At 43.0% G+C, this 17,870-nt stretch overlaps 1 protein-coding gene across 2 annotated transcripts in view; it reads right to left on the reverse strand.

Annotated features, from left to right (window-relative positions):
• The window catches only part of ADCY9 (adenylate cyclase 9), an 88,319-nt gene that overhangs the window by 30,076 nt on the left and 40,373 nt on the right, over positions 1–17,870 (reverse strand). Inside the window, exons 2-3 of one of the 2 annotated variants that reach the window (XM_009936291.2) lie at positions 9,629–9,801; positions 4,253–4,357 (exon numbers count right to left, since the gene is read on the reverse strand). In XM_009936291.2, coding sequence (XP_009934593.2) covers positions 4,253–4,357; positions 9,629–9,801 — 278 coding nt within the window. The remainder of the gene's footprint in view (positions 1–4,252; positions 4,358–9,628; positions 9,802–17,870) is intronic. The other variant, XM_075436179.1, reaches the window with a different exon arrangement.

Raw genomic sequence — 17,870 nt, forward strand, 5'->3', positions numbered from 1 at the left:
CTCACGTCAAAGGCCTAACTCCACCTGCCTTGAAGTCATTCACATCATCTCTGTACGAAGTTTCCAAGGAGCAGAAAACAAAGCACATTTTCACACACGCAATGAAGACCAACCATAAGCCAAAATTTCATGCACTCATCTTGTGGTCAAGATTCTTCTAAAAAGCTTTTTAAATACCTACTTAAACTGTGTTATTTTTCCACAGGTCATGAGACAACTTACTCTGCCAGCCCTTGATGATCCTTCCACTGACCACTACAGCCCTGCTGCTTTCACAGACAGAGCTGCCTCCTTTTCTCCTGCCTGTGGGAACAGCCCTTTCAGATGCCCCATCATCCCACAAAAAATTTATCCTGCAAATTAAATTACATTTTGTTCACTAAGACATACTTCTCCTTTCTGGTTTTCTTTTGCCTTTGTATTAATTAATACTGTATTTTTAAATTTTGACACCAGCTCACAAGCACAGCTTAGGTACACAGTATTACCGATTCTGCTTCCATTCATTTGAGAAGACAAATTACTTTTAACCAAAAATCACTCTATTTTCATGGAACCTGAAGTTCCTTCTTTTACATTTTCTTTGACCTAGACCAATATGCACTGAAGCAATTAAAAAAAAAAATTAGACAACTAAATACATTTAGAATGAAAATGAACTGCAGTTAGTCAGGATCATTTTCAAATGCAAACATATATCAAACTTAGCATATTTGAATGTTCATGTCCCCCCTCCATGTCTTATCAATTATCAGGTATCATTTATCCTCATCCTGAAACCCACTCATGACAGAAGTTTCTCCATTTCTGCCTGTACAGCAGTGACAAGCTCCTCCAGAAGACTATTCTTGGATGCCACCACAGTGACCATAAATAAATACCATAAATACCACCACCACCCCAACCACGCACTGAAATATGTTACTTAGATTTTACAATCAACTTGAAGTTAAGAAATATCTGGTTGCTGGCTGCCCATGCAAACTTAGTTCAGCCTCCTTGTGCATCTATCTGATAAAGCAAACGTGACACAGGAAAACAGGCAGGTATAACGAAAGGCGCAGACACAACCAGTGCAGATACAAGACCAACGGAATGGCAGCAGAACGTCACCTTGTGCGGGGAAGAGTCAGAAAACACTTGGGCTTGGCTCCCTATCACTGCCAAGGCCTCAAGAGCTTAAGTCATAACAAGGTGTGTTGGAACGGTTCCCCGGAGCTGCAGGAAAAGCAGGAGGAAGGTGGGCTGTACCGGCCCTTCCGCCCACCCGGGAGGGATGCAGGATCCCCACCCTGCGGGCTGCCCCGATGGAGGGGGGAGCCCCTCAAGCCACTTGCTGGGAGCCAGGAGACGAAAGGATTCCCAGTCTAGTCCCTTCTACCGATCACAACAGTTGTTTTGGCAGCTTGCAGGTGTTCACAGGCCAGTGACAGCAGCTGACTAAGTAGAATAGGAAATTAAGTAGCTACCTTGGTGTGCTGCCAATGTTTTGCTAAAGAATGTAATCAACAGAAGAGAAAGGTGATTTCAGCAACACATATCTCAGCAAAAGCAGAGCAAAAACTCTTGGACCAGATCGGCGCTTGCATATGACAGAAGGGCGGCTCTCCTAGTAAGCCAGAGGCACAAGAACTTCTTACACAAAAGGTCACCGGTTCCTTTTCTAAGGGAAAATATTTCAGCAGCTTCAGAGCAAGTTCCTCTGCAACTGTAACAGCCTACCCAGAGGAACACGGCTAAGAAGCACAAGACCTACTGTAGTGCCAGGGAAACCTCCCTGTCTGTGAGACCAGGAGTACCAACAAAGGCAAACCAAAGAGAACTGTCCAACAAGTTGCTAGAAGCGAAGGATCTTCATTGGGTTTTATTGTTGGGGTTTTTTTTAAGTTATGCTAAAGACCGTATTTGCTCAGAGCACTTCCCAGAACAACTTGAGGCCTAAAAAGAAACATGAAAGTCATAGTTACCACCTTTTCTTTTTCTGGTAAAGAATCTTCCTCCTTTTCCTCACCCCTGCAGCAGATGACATTACTTGAAAAGCAGTAACCAAGAGAACACAATTTCTGCTACGCGCAGCTCGAATAAAAGATATGGACTCCTGTGCACTGTTTGCTTTCCCTGTCTGTTCCTCAAATTCACCTGAAGAATGCAGTGAAAATTTCTGCTCTTTCAGAGAAGGTCAGCATGGACTTCTCTTGGCCTTTTCTCTTTAGCTCCTTGGCAAAGGCTCAAATCCCTAAGAAAATTCTTCCCTTCACTCAGCTCGAGGTTTTCCTGTGCCGTCTCCCACAGACGTTAATCTTAACAGGAGAGGATTAGAGTATGAATGTGTATTCCTTATGTGTAAGGAGAAAATCTCTATTTATTACATTTTGTTAGCTCAAATGTTACTGTGGATTCTGATGGCAACAGGCTAGAGAGGTCTTTTTGGGTGCTCAGATATCTGACGCACCACGCGACGGTTTCCTCTCGTCAAGAGACAGGGAGGCTCCAGAGCCCGTGGGGACCCACAAATGTCCAAGGCCATGGCTAACATCACTAACGTTCCCTAAAGACAGGGGACATGAGTGCTGCAGGGCCAGGCGGAGCGACGTGGCATGAGAAGGGGACAGACTCCAGAGACAGGCAGAGGGAGCTTATGGCTCTTTGCAACAAAGCTGAGACTGCAAAGAAGATCTGGAGATCAAATGCCACGGCAACTTGGACATGTAGCTGTTCTTTAAGCTTGCAGTTAAACAGGCATCCCACACTTACTGGTAACCACTTAACTGGTCCAATTTTTGACTTAGGGATATATAAACCGAACCCAAGCAGGACATGTGATTTGGTCTCCACTAGCACGTTTCTTACAGTGAAATAATGGACATTTTATTCAGCACTGTTCAGACCTCTTCTAAGCAAGGTTAGATGACTTGCCAATTAACACACACGAAGCTAATACAGCTGCAGTAGGAAGAAACTCACAGGACAATTCTGATGAAGACAACATACAACACAAGGCATTTGGTACCTAGGGAAAATCTCTGTTTGCAGTTGGTTCCTGGCGATCCCTGTCACGTGGGCAGAGGCAGCCTGGGGAAGAAGCATCTCACGCATACCATCTTGGCAGCCTAGGCAGATCTCCCACAATGTTTTCTGTCTTAAAGATCTCATGCTGTTCCAAAACCAGCACCTGCTGGGTACTCTGCTCTGCCTCCCTCAGAGCTGAAGGGATTATTATTTTCTTTTTTCCTTAGGCTGTTTCCTAGGAACTCTGGCACAGAACATGGTCTACTGTGTTACATACCAGCCCAGTCCAGTAAGGCAGTCCCTGCTTCTGAGCTTACCATTTACACATAGGAGAAAACAGGTCAAATATAGCAGAAAGCAGAGGGACTAAGAAGATTAATGTAGTAGCTCATCAGTAGAATAAGTGTGGGGAAGTTTTTCCATTACCTCTATATGCGACAAAAGTTGTAAAGACAGATGTGAAGAAAAAAAACAACATACCTATCCCTGAATGTGTTCATAAAATGATTCTCCCCAACAAGGTAAATCATTAAACTTGCTTGAAAATGAAACAATCAGGTGATGAGCACTGGTATCCAGTCTGCGTTTAGGCAGGAGCTTAATATTCAGGAAGGAGTGAGAGGCAACAGGCAGAGCAGAAAAGCTACAAAGGCCACAAACAAAATGACAAATAGGCAACGTCTGCTACTGTAGAGGAAATAGGTGGCTTCAATGAGAACACCTAAGCAACAGGCAAGGAAACAATCTTGGCAGCAGCACGCTGAATACATGAGACGCTGTATTTGTCGGTCAGAAAACGGATGCAAACTGACTTAGATGCTGTGAATTTCAGCTGTGTGCGTGAACAGGAATGACTCTGCCTTAGCTTAGAGCTAGGATGCAGCAGACATTGGCAAGATCTAGGTGCAACTTGCGGCTAGGTGACACATAGCCAGCTGGTGTAAGGGACGTAGAGTGTGGTAGTGCTGGTTGTGCCTCTTTCTTTGGGGAGCCTCAGCATAATTCAAAGAGTCCAAATTTTAGGTTCTTGTCAGTATCAAACAGGGCCCACAAAAACACTGGTAATTTTGAAAATGGGGAGAGGGGGCCCTCAACTAAATTTCAGAACACAACCGCTCAAAATCAAAACTGGTTCTGCTGTTTAAGAGCTTGAATAAAGGAACAGCAATGTGAAAATGAGAAAGCTAACTGAAGCAGAGAAAGAAGGGAAGAGAAGAGTTAACATGATAAACACTTCAATTACCTTCGTACTGTTTTTATGCTCATCCTGACAACCATTTTGGATAGCTCCTTCATCTATGCTGACATCGCAGTGGGGAGCAAGGGTGGTACTACATGAAGGGCAAGGCTGCAATGAGACAAAAAAATTTTAGCCAGGAACGTTCTGGTGTCCTCGTAGTATTGCGCAATTTATGATTCGGTCCACTTGTATACTTGCGGCATGGCTAAAAGATAAACAAAGCTACAGAATGGGAAGCAGGGAGCAAAATTTGACTGGAACAGAATGCACTATGTCAAAAATAAATCACAGATTTTCTGTTTACTGAAGCTAAATCCAGTCCAGGAAAGCTTTCCTAGGGTAAGATCACAGCTACACTGTAATCACTGCAAAGGACCTCCTGAAGAAGAATGGAATGCTCTTTAATGAGAGAAGTGCAATTTTCTTTTTCAAAAACTGTTTGCAAAAGGATCTGAATGGCATGAGGAGTGAAGACTTAGAACAAAATGCAGCAAAATTCAAAAAAAAGCACAAAACACCACAATGCATTATGAACACCACAGGGAAATGGAGAGCAACAAATCTGAAACTAATAAAGGGAAATACTTCTTCACACAGCTCTCTAAGTAGAGCGGAGCTTAGGTTATTGTACATTGTTCAAGTCAAACACCCAGCAAATGTTACAGGAAACATGAAAACAACGAAAGCAAAACCATCAGGACTTGTAACAGTTGCAGGTTATGCATTTTGGAAGCAACCTAAAATGTCACACTTCAGCTTTGAATACAACCTAACCCCTTAGAGATAAAATGTGATCTTCTTAAGGGGAATTAACTCTGTATCTTGCAGGTTCTTCATACTTTCCCCCAGTCCCGGCCACGTACAAGCAGGATGGTGCCTCAGAGGGCCCCCGTGCCTGATTCCTGTTGGCAACACCTCTGCTCTGGAGATGGTTTACTGCTACCAGGCTTGCCAGAAGTCTACTAGTGGCTACACAGAAACCAGTCACAGGGAACAGCATACTAAATTCAGCACACTGTATACGAAAAGGTGGTAGGTGATGCACCAAACATCCTGGTAAGTTTTCCAACAAGCAACCAGAGCCTTTTGTCCCAAACTCAACACCCTACATCCATTTCATCTGTTTATTTTGGACTCCGGAGGGACTCGTTCAAGCCTCTGTAGCCTATCATTCTCCTGGTCCAGACCCACAACAACTGCTGCCTTCAGGTTCACTCGCTATTTCAGAGACCAGTGTGTAAGTCTTGTCAGAACTAACTTTTCCATCTCTGGTGTCACAGCTGAAATCAAATAACGTGGCCTCTTCAATTCTCAGGTTGTGACGGCATGGCATTCCTCCCAGCCCACTCTTCCTGTGACTGCTGATCCACCTAATCACTCAACAATGCCTCTCCAAGGCACTCACCAAGACACCCTTCCTAGCAGCTTGCATACCATCATATCTGTTGCTCCTCAGGAGCACGGTCCAAGTTGGGGCACTGAAATTATTTTGAGTTTCCTAATCTGGCATCAGATAAGCAAGTCACATCCAGTTCTGAACCTGTACAGTCTGAACAAATACCAGCACACTTGAAGAAAGTATGAAGTTGGTTCTCAGATGGTTTTGTTCAAAAATAATCTAGGACTGAATGTCATGAATGCCTTGGCCACTTCATGGAAGGCAATATTAGACGGCTTTAAAAACGAATATGACAATGGGCTAACGAGCCTTCTACGCTCCTAGAGCATTAGTTAGTAGATTTATCCATGGCAAAAGCCAGTTAATGGTCATAAAAACCAAATACCTCTAACGAAGAAGTAAAGAAAATACTCCCTGTTTGATCTTGCTAATAGATCAGCAAGACCACCTCAAACACTTAGCTCCCGGGGTTAAACCAGAAGACAGAAATCTCTGACAAGCAGCCCAACCTTTTGAGAAGAGGCAGCAGTCCATGTGACTTAGCCCCTGTGCTCAAGTCAGTATCATTAACTTCATTCTCTGCTGCAGACATTCACACAAGCTCAGTGCATGTGACCTCATTACGATGAATAATACATTAATGTGCTTTCAGGAAACACCAAGACAAGCAAAAGTACTTTCTGTTTTCATACCAAGAGATGATGAAGACATTTTTACAACAGCTTATGATTACCTGTCAAGTAAGGAATTTTATAAAATATGATAGGGAAAATTAACTGATCCAAAACCACTTAAGCAGGTTATAGTGTTTCATTCAAAAAATCAGCTGCTATTACAGATTTACTTATAGTTTTTAGCCTCTATCTTCACCATTTTAATTATGTACACGCATTTTATTATTGTCCATACTGCAACAAGGTTTGCAGTTAAATGAACTGCAGATTCACTGGAGGAGAGCAGGAAATACAATTCCTTTTATGGATCAATTACTATTGCATTCTCCTTCCCGACTTTCCTTAACTGATCTTGTCCGCTAGCACATCCTTTCAAGCCCAAAATGTGAAAGTCATCCTTTGCATCCAATATGGTCACTTGTTCTCTTTAAAACAAAAATATTTCAACTTGCCAGTAATTTTGCCCCTCCTACTTAGTCTCTCCTGCAGAACTGGAGTCATCTCCTCCTACACTGTTTACAGCTTTGTAGTTAAAAGTTGGCATGAAAGTCATGATTCTTTTGCAAATTATTATCTCCAGACCCTACCAGAAAGCTGCAGGGTTTAAAAAAAAAAAAAAAAACAAACCCCAAAAACCCAACCTGTAAAAAAGAAACCCACTCCTTTTCAAAAATTGTGCATGATCTGTGATTAAATTGCATGGTTGTTCTTTGTGGGAACTTTTTAATATACAAACACTGTAAGACCTACTGTAGCATGGCTGGCAAATTAAACATTAAACATAACAGCCTACCCAGCAGAGAAGAGGCTGGTGCACAGCTACACTACAAAGCCGCTGTGGAGTCTGGAATACCTGTCCCCAGCCACGCCGCGAGAGGCAAGCACGCTTTGCACTCCTATGCTGCAACCACAGTCGCAGAACACGTGTTGAGGCAAGAGCTCAGCATTCACACAACTGCTCCATCACTATGCTACTAGCATTCTGACACGGTTTGTGGCATGCGTTATACAGGTGCTTATCAGACCGCAGGGAACACTGAGTCTGGGGTTGTTCAAAATTCACTCCAGCATCAGTGGACTTTGGGCAAGACAAGCACACTACTTCCAGAGAGTTGTGAGGCTGCTTAGGAAATCACTCGCCAGACCTGCAGTGCTCATGGCGATGAATAAAACCAGGTACCTACAAAGCATAAACTCGACGTAGCAGCTTTAGTGCAACAGTAGAGAGGGTATCCAAGAAGGCTTAAACTGAGCTGGCACTTGTCCTAGATGGTCTCTTGAAGCAGCTTCATTTAGCTTCTTTGCTCATTCGGACAGCCACATTTGTACTTTTGCACTGTACAGACCACCATTCAGCATTGAAACAGCAATTAACACCCAGCCAAGACGGTCCCAGAGGAGAATACCAGGGACTAGGCAGCAAACAAAACCGGAGGCCAGCAGCAGGCCTCCTCATCGCATACCAGCTGTCCAGGAAGAGTGGTGCATCTGTATCTACCCTTCTGCAGAGTAAGTCACCCCATGTTTTAGAAAACACACACCACAGCTGATCCTTAACAACAGATTTCATTTTGGACTTGGATCATTTTAACAAGAAGTACCACAATTTAATACATAAAAAATTTTATCAAATCCTAGCTGCACTTAGGTCAGTCCTGTGCTTTGCTGTAATTTCACGGTCCTCCAGTTACAGCTTGGTTTGCTGTCTGACATTACAAGGCATCCTCACCTTCTCTCAGAACAGCACCTTGGTTTTACTGCTTTAATCCCTCCTCTTCCTCCCCTGCCCCCCAGACAGCTAGGTCAGTAACGCTGCTCCACCTGGTACGTTCTTCTTCCTCCACTACTTGAAGTAGAGGAGTTTCCATCCCTTACTGTCACATCTGTACCTCTGCATGGCCACGCACTGGGCAGCACAGAGAGGTTTACTTGTACAGACCCACTGACTGCTCCGAAACGTATTTTCCTACCTTATGCACCAGCACCTTCATTGAAAGACAGGAGAGAGCTGGAAAGCTGGTGCCTGAGGGATGCTAAATACATTTTTTCTTACACAGGAGAAGGAATAGAAAAGTATCACCAGAAACTTGGATGCAGTCAAACCACACACAGTGCGTATTTTGCAGAGGGATAAAGACAGCTACAGCTACCTTCTGTAGTTAAACAGTCCTTCCTTGTTCCATAAGGAGCTCGCTTAGCTTTGGACCATATCTTTGGGTCAGCCTTCCAGCTGATTTCACTTGTGATCCAGTATTTTCACTCCAAAACTTAAACCCTGGCACAGAGGCAGGGTAAAGATGCCCTACTCATGCTCTCCTACTGCAGACGACAAGCATATAAAGCAGCAAAAATGGAGTAGCATGAAAGTCACCCCCCGTCAGCTCTGTCAGCTCAATCTCAAACTTGTGTCAGAGAGACCCTCTCATGACTAAACACACTGAAATCTACGGACAGGGACCTGCAGATAGATGACCACCCATGGTTCTGACATTCGCGCCCAGCTCGGGCAACCCAGGACGAGGAACTCTCAGCACAAACGAGAACAGAGAATAGACATCTGTTGTTTGGGAAGTCTGTTCTGAGCTGGAAGATGGAGAGTAACAGCAAAGCTTCGAAGTAATACACATTGTTTCACAGATTTCCTTGTCAAGAGATCTTGTGAGAGGTGTGAACATAACAAAATGTCATCATTTCTCTAAGCTGAATCCATACAAATCACTGCCCTCAGTTCTCGATATAGGTTTCTAGAGCAAGCAGAAAAGACACAGTCTCATAGTCTACCAGAGCATTTTCTCCCACCGCACAAACAATCCCGTTATCTTCTCGTGGGGATGTCTGTTATAGACTCACATGAAATGGTTCGCAGGTACCTGACATGCACAATAGGGGAAAGGCAGAAGTACGGTGCAGCAAAAGCAGAAAATCATAGAAGCTGCATAAAAACTATTTTTTACTCCCCCATAAAATCAATACCGTTGAAAAAGCAGCATTGACCTCTCAGTCCTGAAATACTAAAATAGTTATTTATGTGAAACCACCTTTAAAAAACGTTCACCTTACTTTAGGGATTGTTTGTCAACTGGCGACACATTTTACTTTGTAAATATTTTGTCCCTCAAACTATGCTTTTGTAACTGTATGTACACACACACACACACACACACACACGTGTGTGTGTGTGTATATACACATACAAATATACAAAGCAGTGCATAACCAAACCTGTAAGATCTCCCCATCCACGCATCTCTCACTGGTTTGTACAGTTTGAGATCTGTGCTGCTCGGCTTCGAAACGAGAACTCACCTTAGGTTTTTCCACGTGTTTGACAGTTTTTGTCGAGTCACCGGTGTTCTCGGCTGACAATGCTCCCTGTATCCGGGCTCCATCTCCGGACTCCAAGCCAGGAAGCAACGCTTGCGAACAGCTGCAGTGGGGCTCCTTTACCTTCTGACCAGAGATCAGATAGGTCTTCAAACCTACAGAAAAAAGAAATGAACAGTCAGAAAGACAAAAATAACACTCTTTGGACTTCTCAGATATGAAATAGAGTAACTATCAAAGCACTATCAAGGTTCGGGAATCCAGCAAACAAAAAAGGACAGCGGCTGGGAACACCACCAGGAACACAAAGATGCTCTGCGTAAAGTGCTGGCAATCAGGACTGCCCAACATCTGCTGTCCCAGGCACCAGGGACTACTGTAACACACAGCAACAGCCAGGACTGATGTGTATTTTCTTTAGTCCATTTTCACTCGTGTACTTCTGAAAAATAGAGCTAAGACCTTACATATTCGCTTCCAAGTTGTAATTTGAGCTCTCACATTAACTCTCTACTTCTGGAAAGGATTTGCAGCCTGGTTTTCAGTGAGATCTGTGTTAATATTCTACTTCTTGCACTCTCCATTTGTCAGAGAAATGTCGTGAAGATTGCTTAATGCTGGTAGCACACTGAGAAAGGAAATGGCGTTTAAGTGCTAGAAATTCTGATGGGTTTTCATAGTTAGTGCAGACTTCACATTTCTAAAGAACAAAAATCAATCTCGCTCTTGCATGTACGCCCACACACGCTCTCTGCAACTGTTGTACGAATTGAAGCATAATTGGAAAGCAGATCCAATATTAAAGGCCAGGCTGGTAAATACCACACTGTATCAAGCTGAGCTGTATCTAAAACCTGTTCAAAAAATGAAAGATCTGAATTTTGTGTAGAATATCGCTTATTTTACTTCCGTGAAACTTTGCATTATGACATTCTGAGTTATTTCTAGGCACAAAGACTAAGAAAGAGTTACTAATCACACTGCTTTCTGAATTCAAATGAATGAATTTTCTTGTCACTGCATGGGAAATCTCCCACTCGGTGAGGAAGGGCCCTGACATGCTCTGAAAAGCGTGGAGGTCATCAGCTTGCACAACTGGAAAGCGCTCGCTATTTTGTGGCACCAGAGATTGTTGTCCTGTGTCATTCTGCAGCCGACTTCTTGTCATGGGATGGCTGCTGGGCTTGTATCTGGGTCAGCTGCGCACCACCCCCCTCCCTTTTTCTGACACTCGTCACCCAATTGCAGCCAGACACATGACTGTCACAGCCATCGACTGCACTCAGTTGCCTCCGTCCACAGGATGAAAGCTGGAAATAAATATGTCAAGTTGCAGCCCTTGGAAGAGGGCAGGTTTCTGTTCCTTATGATAAGGTCATTCTCTCATAACCTCTTTACAGACAGAAAAATCATGTTCTATGAACCTTTTTTTTGTCTGTAACACGTAACACAGACAGTACTTTGTCTGTAACCTTTCCAATAAAAATGTTAGACATACCGATAGCAATTTTGCAGTTTCTCTGTTTATTCCACTAGTAACTTAAGCTCCTGAACATTCCTACAACTAGTGCAGAAACCCGCATCTGTATCCACCATTTCAACCTCAAGCTCAAAAGCTGTTGGGAAAGCTACAATGCCCTCTCAGCCTCTCCAAGCTCCGGAGCACTTGCTCTCCTATTTGAGACGGTACGTTATAGCCAATCTTGATTTTCATATCGCTTACAGTAGCGCTTGGATTTTATCTGGCAGTGCCGATTAATAAAGTCCTGAGCTACTGCTGGCTTCCAGATGAGGGCTGTCTCTTTCAAACTTCTGTTGATGGAGGAGGTCGTTTACAGAATTCACCACCATCAGCTTACAATTGTATGTTTACTGTGGTAAAAGCTAGAGCATTAAGCTTACTACTCCTACTTTTAAAAGTTACCTTAAAGCAACAGGATTATTTTACCACTCCTATTATTCCTCCATTTTATTTCTAAACAAACATTTTTTTTCTTTTTTTTTTTTTGTATTTTTGAAAGGGCAATTTTTCTGTCTTACTGTGCTGCACAGTGTAATTACTCAGTCAATCTGTTGCATACAGTAAAACCATCTCCAGTTTGAACTCTACAGGGAGGAAAAAGGGAAAAGGCTATGGTACACCAGTAATTAAAAATCTGTTTGGGAAAGCAGAATCCACCCTCGCCCCAACCTGAAACTGCAACGTGCTGTGGCTCCTCGACCCCTCGCCCCTCCCATCCGAGGCAAACCCACCAGTCCACAGCCACGTTTTGCCTTGACAGCCGCCCGCACCCACCCTGTCCCACAGGCTTGAGCTGCAGGGCTGAAAGTTGGCTGAAACGGCTGGCTGCTGGCATCAAGAACTCTAAAAATCTCTTTATTACCCCCTTGTGCTCCCCAGCCCCACCACATCCGCTGAACAAGAAGCCTTACTCAAAATGGGGAATTTGAAATCGGACAAAGAAAAGCCAGTGTCCTGCAGAATCACAGCAGACCTTTAGTAAGAAGTCAGCCGGGCTACTACTAGTGCCGACTGCAAGGTCAGGGGCTCAGCACAGCAAGTAAGGAAAAAAGGTTATTTCTGGAAAGTTCTGGAAAATTAGGAAGTCTAAAAATCTTCCATCTTTGCAGAACTTTACTAATATTACCTGCCTAATACTTTTTTTGTTATTAAATCCTTCTTATGACAGGAAAAATCGATTTGCTTCAATATTCCTTAAAACTGTGACACTTCGCAAAGCAACTCCTACATTCAGTCTGAAATACATCGGCATTAAAAAAAGGGTCATTAATTCAGTAGAACTGTATGGATGTAACTAAAACGTATTATACGAGAACAGTATTTTTCCTCCTTCTACATCTCCAGTGAATTAGTACAATCAACACTATCATTTTCCATACAAACAGTGGATGGAGTGAAAAACACTCACACCACCACGCAGCACATTTAAATCAATTAGGTAATGCAATATTAAATAAGCCAACAACGGAGGAGCTGCTTTTTTATGTGAAAACCAGCAAACACGGTGCAATTTTTGGTGTATGTTGCTGCGCAACGCTGTAACTCAAGACATGGCAATGAAGAAAGTGCTATGAGATGCTTACACTGCCATTTATCAAGGCAAAGCTCGCCCTTTCTTCCCCTCCCGCCGTTCTCAATCTCATGCTCACCTCCTTCCCCCACATTTATTCAAAATAAATTCTGGGGGAAAAAACACCAACAACCTCAAACTGCCTGATAGCAAATCTGTATTCTGGCAGGCTTTATCCTGCAGTGCATTTCAGCTTTTTCCAGAGATGGCTCTTGGAAGCAAAGATGGGGAACCGGCTGCAACAACCCACCCCCAACACACCAATTTAATGTCTACAGTATTTTCTGCCTGCGGTAAAATGAGCTACATCATTTACGTCTGAGGAACACAAGCGATTTCCTTCACTTGTCTTCAAGTTCCGAAAATCTTGAAGCATTACAAAGAGTTAACAGCTCCTGCACGCTGAGTCAAAACACTCATTTCTTGAACGCAACCATTTTGAGTAACGATGTGGCAGCGTTTGGAAAGTGTACTTTTGACCAAACAGTTACCAGGTGAGATCTCCACAGAATTCCAGTTTATTATAGTCCTCGTTGAATTTTAGAAGCATTAACAAATTTCTGTACTTGGCTCCTCTCTTCAGTTAGCTTTTCTTTTTATCAGTGGCTTTTGTCTGAACTTACAAAAACAGAAAGCCATCCCAAACACTGAAAAATACCAATAACAATAAAAAAATTCATATGCATGCATTCACACACAAATTATTTTCTGCATGTACATGTGCATATTTCCCTGCCCGCACCGAGATGGGTCAGGCTGGAGCAGCTCTGCCATCCTCCACCGTGGCTGTGTTGCAGAAAAAAGCTGCCTCAGGTAGCTGGTGGGAAGTCACTTGCTGGGAATGAACAGGGAAAGGGAGAGAAAAGATGTCCTAGTCCTTCAAGCCCCTAATTAAGTCATTAATTTCCTTTCCTTTGGTTCATTTATCCTTATGACTTCAGGACAGAAGTTGCTGTTACGCCAGGCTAATCCAACTTCTGTGTAAGCAGAGAGCATCCTTTTGCAGAGATGCACCTTTTAAAGACGAGATGGCTTCTCCTGCAAGAGGTCTCAAAAGATGGGGCATTAATACAACAGTTCGTAAGCAATTCCTTGGGAAACTAAGATTCAAATTTCAGGTTTTTTTATGCTTCACCTGTAAGGAATTGAAACTTTTTAGCCCTCTATTGATAGTGGACAGGAAAACTCCCTTCTCTGTGGCAAACTGAATGTGTCATACTTCTCATGTCTCTACCTAATGAACTGCAAATGTTTTTGAACCCCTTTTCAGCACTCATTCTAAGAGACACCAAAAAATGATGGCAATATTTCAGTCATGGTCTTATTCATTTAACAAAAATACAATCCCGCTCTTCTTCTATACCCCTGTTCCTTCACCCATGAATCGCTTCACCTTTTCAGTATGGGGAAACAGCATTTAACAAACAGGTGACCTTGCTTTTCAGAATAACTACTTCCCAGTATACAGCCCTCTGCTCTGTAAGACGAGTAACATTCCTTGTATTGATGTAATAAAATCCAAATTGTATTAATTATGCCCCTTTTACTGAATAGCTTTATATTAACAATTCTCCTACATTATTTATCTTTCCACCATTTCCCTTAGCATTTACACAATTTAATAATTTAATCTTATTTCTTTCCAAATAATTAAGTATAAATTTACAAACCCAGATGAGCTCTATTTCACAACCCTCTACTTTTGCAGTATCTTACCTTACAAAATTAGAATTTGCATGAAAACTGTCTCTTCGTGTAAAAACCAGTGACTGTCACTCCCACATGAGAGCAAGAATTACTTTCCAGCTAGAAAGTCATTTTAATTACCTGCTGCAGTCTGCTGTGATGAAGTGTTAGCTGTTATCATTCCACAATTTAATACCATATTTTATTAACTCTGATACAAGTAACCAGTAGTGGTACAGCAATCTGATAAAAAAAAAAAAAGCTTTGCAGTTCAGTATTGGCTTTAGCTTCTTTCTTTCTAAACTGATGGGTGGTAATCCACCTGCGGGTTATGCTTCTCTGCAACCAATCGGCTCTTGCCTTCTCTTTCTAGAAATACAATAACTGTTTTCTCCATGCCTCTTAAAGACATCATCTTTGTACTTTGCCAAAAATGTCGGAGTGAAAATACTGGTTTTCAGACACTACCTCTCCAGTGAAAGGGAACAGCGATCTACAGTTAAGTTTCCTCATATACACGGCTATACAATTTCATTAGACTCTGACTTGCTCTGTAAAATAAATTATTAACTGCAATTTCTGGAATGTAATATGACAGTCAAATAATAGCAAAAAAAGTGAACAGAAATGTACTTAGTTCTTCTAATTGCAGTCTCTTTTTGGCATCTCTTTCCTAACTTGTCCATGTTGGTTTTTTTTCCTTATCAAAGCTTAAATATTTTTTCAGGTACTACTCTAGCCTAACGTTTATGCAAGAGATAATACAGAGCGTACCGTCATTTCAGGAGATTTCGTATCCTTTGGGTCCCAATTGTTGCTGAATCTAAGCATGATTTTCAATAGTAAATACTCTCCCTCATCCTTAAAATTCAACAGTTGCCAAACCTGTATTTATGGAGACTGTTGTCTCACTTTATTAGACCCACCCTTGCACAGAGCATTCATGCAAACCTCTTCCCCCGCCCCCAGCACAACGCTCTCATCCATTGAGCCGGGAACTGGTGCTTCACACTGCAACAAGAAACCGCAGAAGCCGCAGAAGCCAAGCCAGGTCCCTGCGAGCCCAACGGGGCTGCCCAGCACTACCGACCTGCACCGGTAACATGTGCAGCTCCTCAGAGCATCGGCTCCCCACAACATACAACTAGAACATGAAACGCTGCTCAGAATATAGAAACCCCAGATGCTAAAGGATAGAAACTTGCGCTTTGTATTTCACTAGAGAGCAAGTCTGAAAATAGATGAAACAGAAATGTAAAATGTTCTCCCAGACAGAGTCCGTAGCTAACACAATACAGATCAACTGAGGCACCTTCAAAGAGGTACCCAGTAACCAAGCTGAACGTAGTGCCCAGAAGCATGCAACTTTAAATATAAATAAGGATCATTAATTATTTTTTTTCTATTTTACAATCTTCATTTGGCAAGAAATTGTTACACTTAGGAAATAACTTCAGCAAGTTTTTCTTCTTGGAGTTTCTAATAACTTGATCATTAAAATACTTGTATATGTTGAAACGAAGAGAGAAGCAAAAGCCCAGAGGAACATCCTTACCTAACAACAGCACCTGGTAAGTACCAACCGGATAATCAAAGGGGTTGCGATATCCCTGCAAAATATCTTTCAGCCAACTGAACCGTCATAGTTGTGCGAGTGGAAATCCCATGTGCTAGTAATCATTCTACACTGCAACTCGCTGGAGTTGCTTTGACTTTGAAGTTCAACTGCAGGCTTCTGGTTTTCAGAAATTTAGGCATGTAAAGGTCTACAGGTTCATTCTTTATTTTAAGCAAGTGACCTCGTTGCAATTAGATTGCCTGGAGACAAAAATGCAGTTGAGCATATCAGCATGGGGGGGGTGTGTGTAGAATCCATTTCTGAATGCTCCAGAACGCGTGGGACTGCGCAGCACCAAAGGCCGTGCAGAGAGGTCACGTCCAGGACAAGCGCTCACAGCACCTCCTTGCTGGTGTTGAACAGAGGAGAGCACAGAGCTTCCACGGCAGAGAACCTCACCAGGTTTCCTCCAAGGCAGCCTGATCTTTCACAGTGAGAGGAGCAGCTTTTCTGTCAAGCTTCGGCGATGCTCCAAGAGCGGAAACACTCGCCTAACCCAGCTGTGCCCGACGGGCTGTGCCAAACAGCGTTTACCTGATTTCCTAAAGGAACCACCAGCAACTGTGTTTGAACACGACTAGACACAGCATCTAAAAAAAGCACTGTTCTCCCTCACGCCTTGGGACAGCTCAGAGAGAAAGAAAGGAGCAGTTAACTTGCTGTATTGTCTTTATGCTCAACCTCTACTCCAGCTGCAAGGCTGTAACAGCTCCCACCCCGCTGGGTGCTGCTGTTGCTTGCTTCTGACTACAAATGCACAGTTCCCTCATTTTTAACTTTTCTAGACCTTCACCTTTTCCATCATCTTCCCAGATAAACTAAACAGGATTTTCCGAGAGGAGCAGAACACATTTCCATAATAACGCAGCAAATGCACATTTACTTTATTCTTTTAAACAGCTTCCCCAGCATCATTGAGAATTACTTCTCTTTCAGGTACAGCATCTCTCGCCGTCCTTCCTCCAGCTACTGGGAGCAGGCTGAAAAAACCCGCATCTCTCACTCAGCACACAGACCTCATCTCTTAAATCCAGCAGGAAAGGTTTGCGCTGTGAGGTCCGACGGTGGTAGACCTGCTCCTTGCAGAAGACCACAGGCAGATGTGTCCCACACTGCACGGTCCCTTCCTCTGGTCGTCTTCATGCCTGAGAGCAATCTTGTCCCTGCAGAGCCAAAGCCAGCAGACTTCACACACAACTAAGGGAGACTTTTATGTTAATGTTATAGCCCCTACACAAAAAGCTTGCAAATTTCTACTGCTTCTGCGTGATGTGTGGTTTGTGTGCAACATTACACACCACAACAGTTTACTGAACACTTCAACATTATTAAATACAATAATGCCACGTTGTGATATCGATCCTTCTTGAAAAATAGTGGTGGAAGTGCCAGGGAAGTTGGACACAACGCATCCCACCAATCTGACAAATGGCTATGTGGAATGACAGAAAAAAGATTTCATGAGGGGGTTTTTTAAAGCCCTAAAAACACTCTTCAGAATTGTCCTGCTGTAGTCCTGAATTTCAGCAACACAGCTGGAAACCAAAAGCACATCACTGTCTTTTATATCAACGGGCATTTTCTGTCACTCACACTGCAGGACTGCACAAGATGACATCGGATGGCTTTACAAAAAATAAAAGTAATTTTCTCCAACCCGCAAAGCTGCATTTCCAACAAAGCAAGTCCCACCCTCTAACCCCAAGAAACCACTTCCAGCTCAGTGCAAACAAAAGCACGGAACCCAAAATGCCTGGGTTCTACCAAAACAGCCTACCTGGAAAAGCACTTTGAACGTATGGAGCAACACTTCCCGTGGCTAAAATTA

The sequence above is a fragment of the Opisthocomus hoazin genome, chromosome 15 (genome assembly GCF_030867145.1).
Source record: "Opisthocomus hoazin isolate bOpiHoa1 chromosome 15, bOpiHoa1.hap1, whole genome shotgun sequence".
In the NCBI taxonomy this organism is placed as follows: Eukaryota; Metazoa; Chordata; class Aves; order Opisthocomiformes; family Opisthocomidae; genus Opisthocomus; species Opisthocomus hoazin.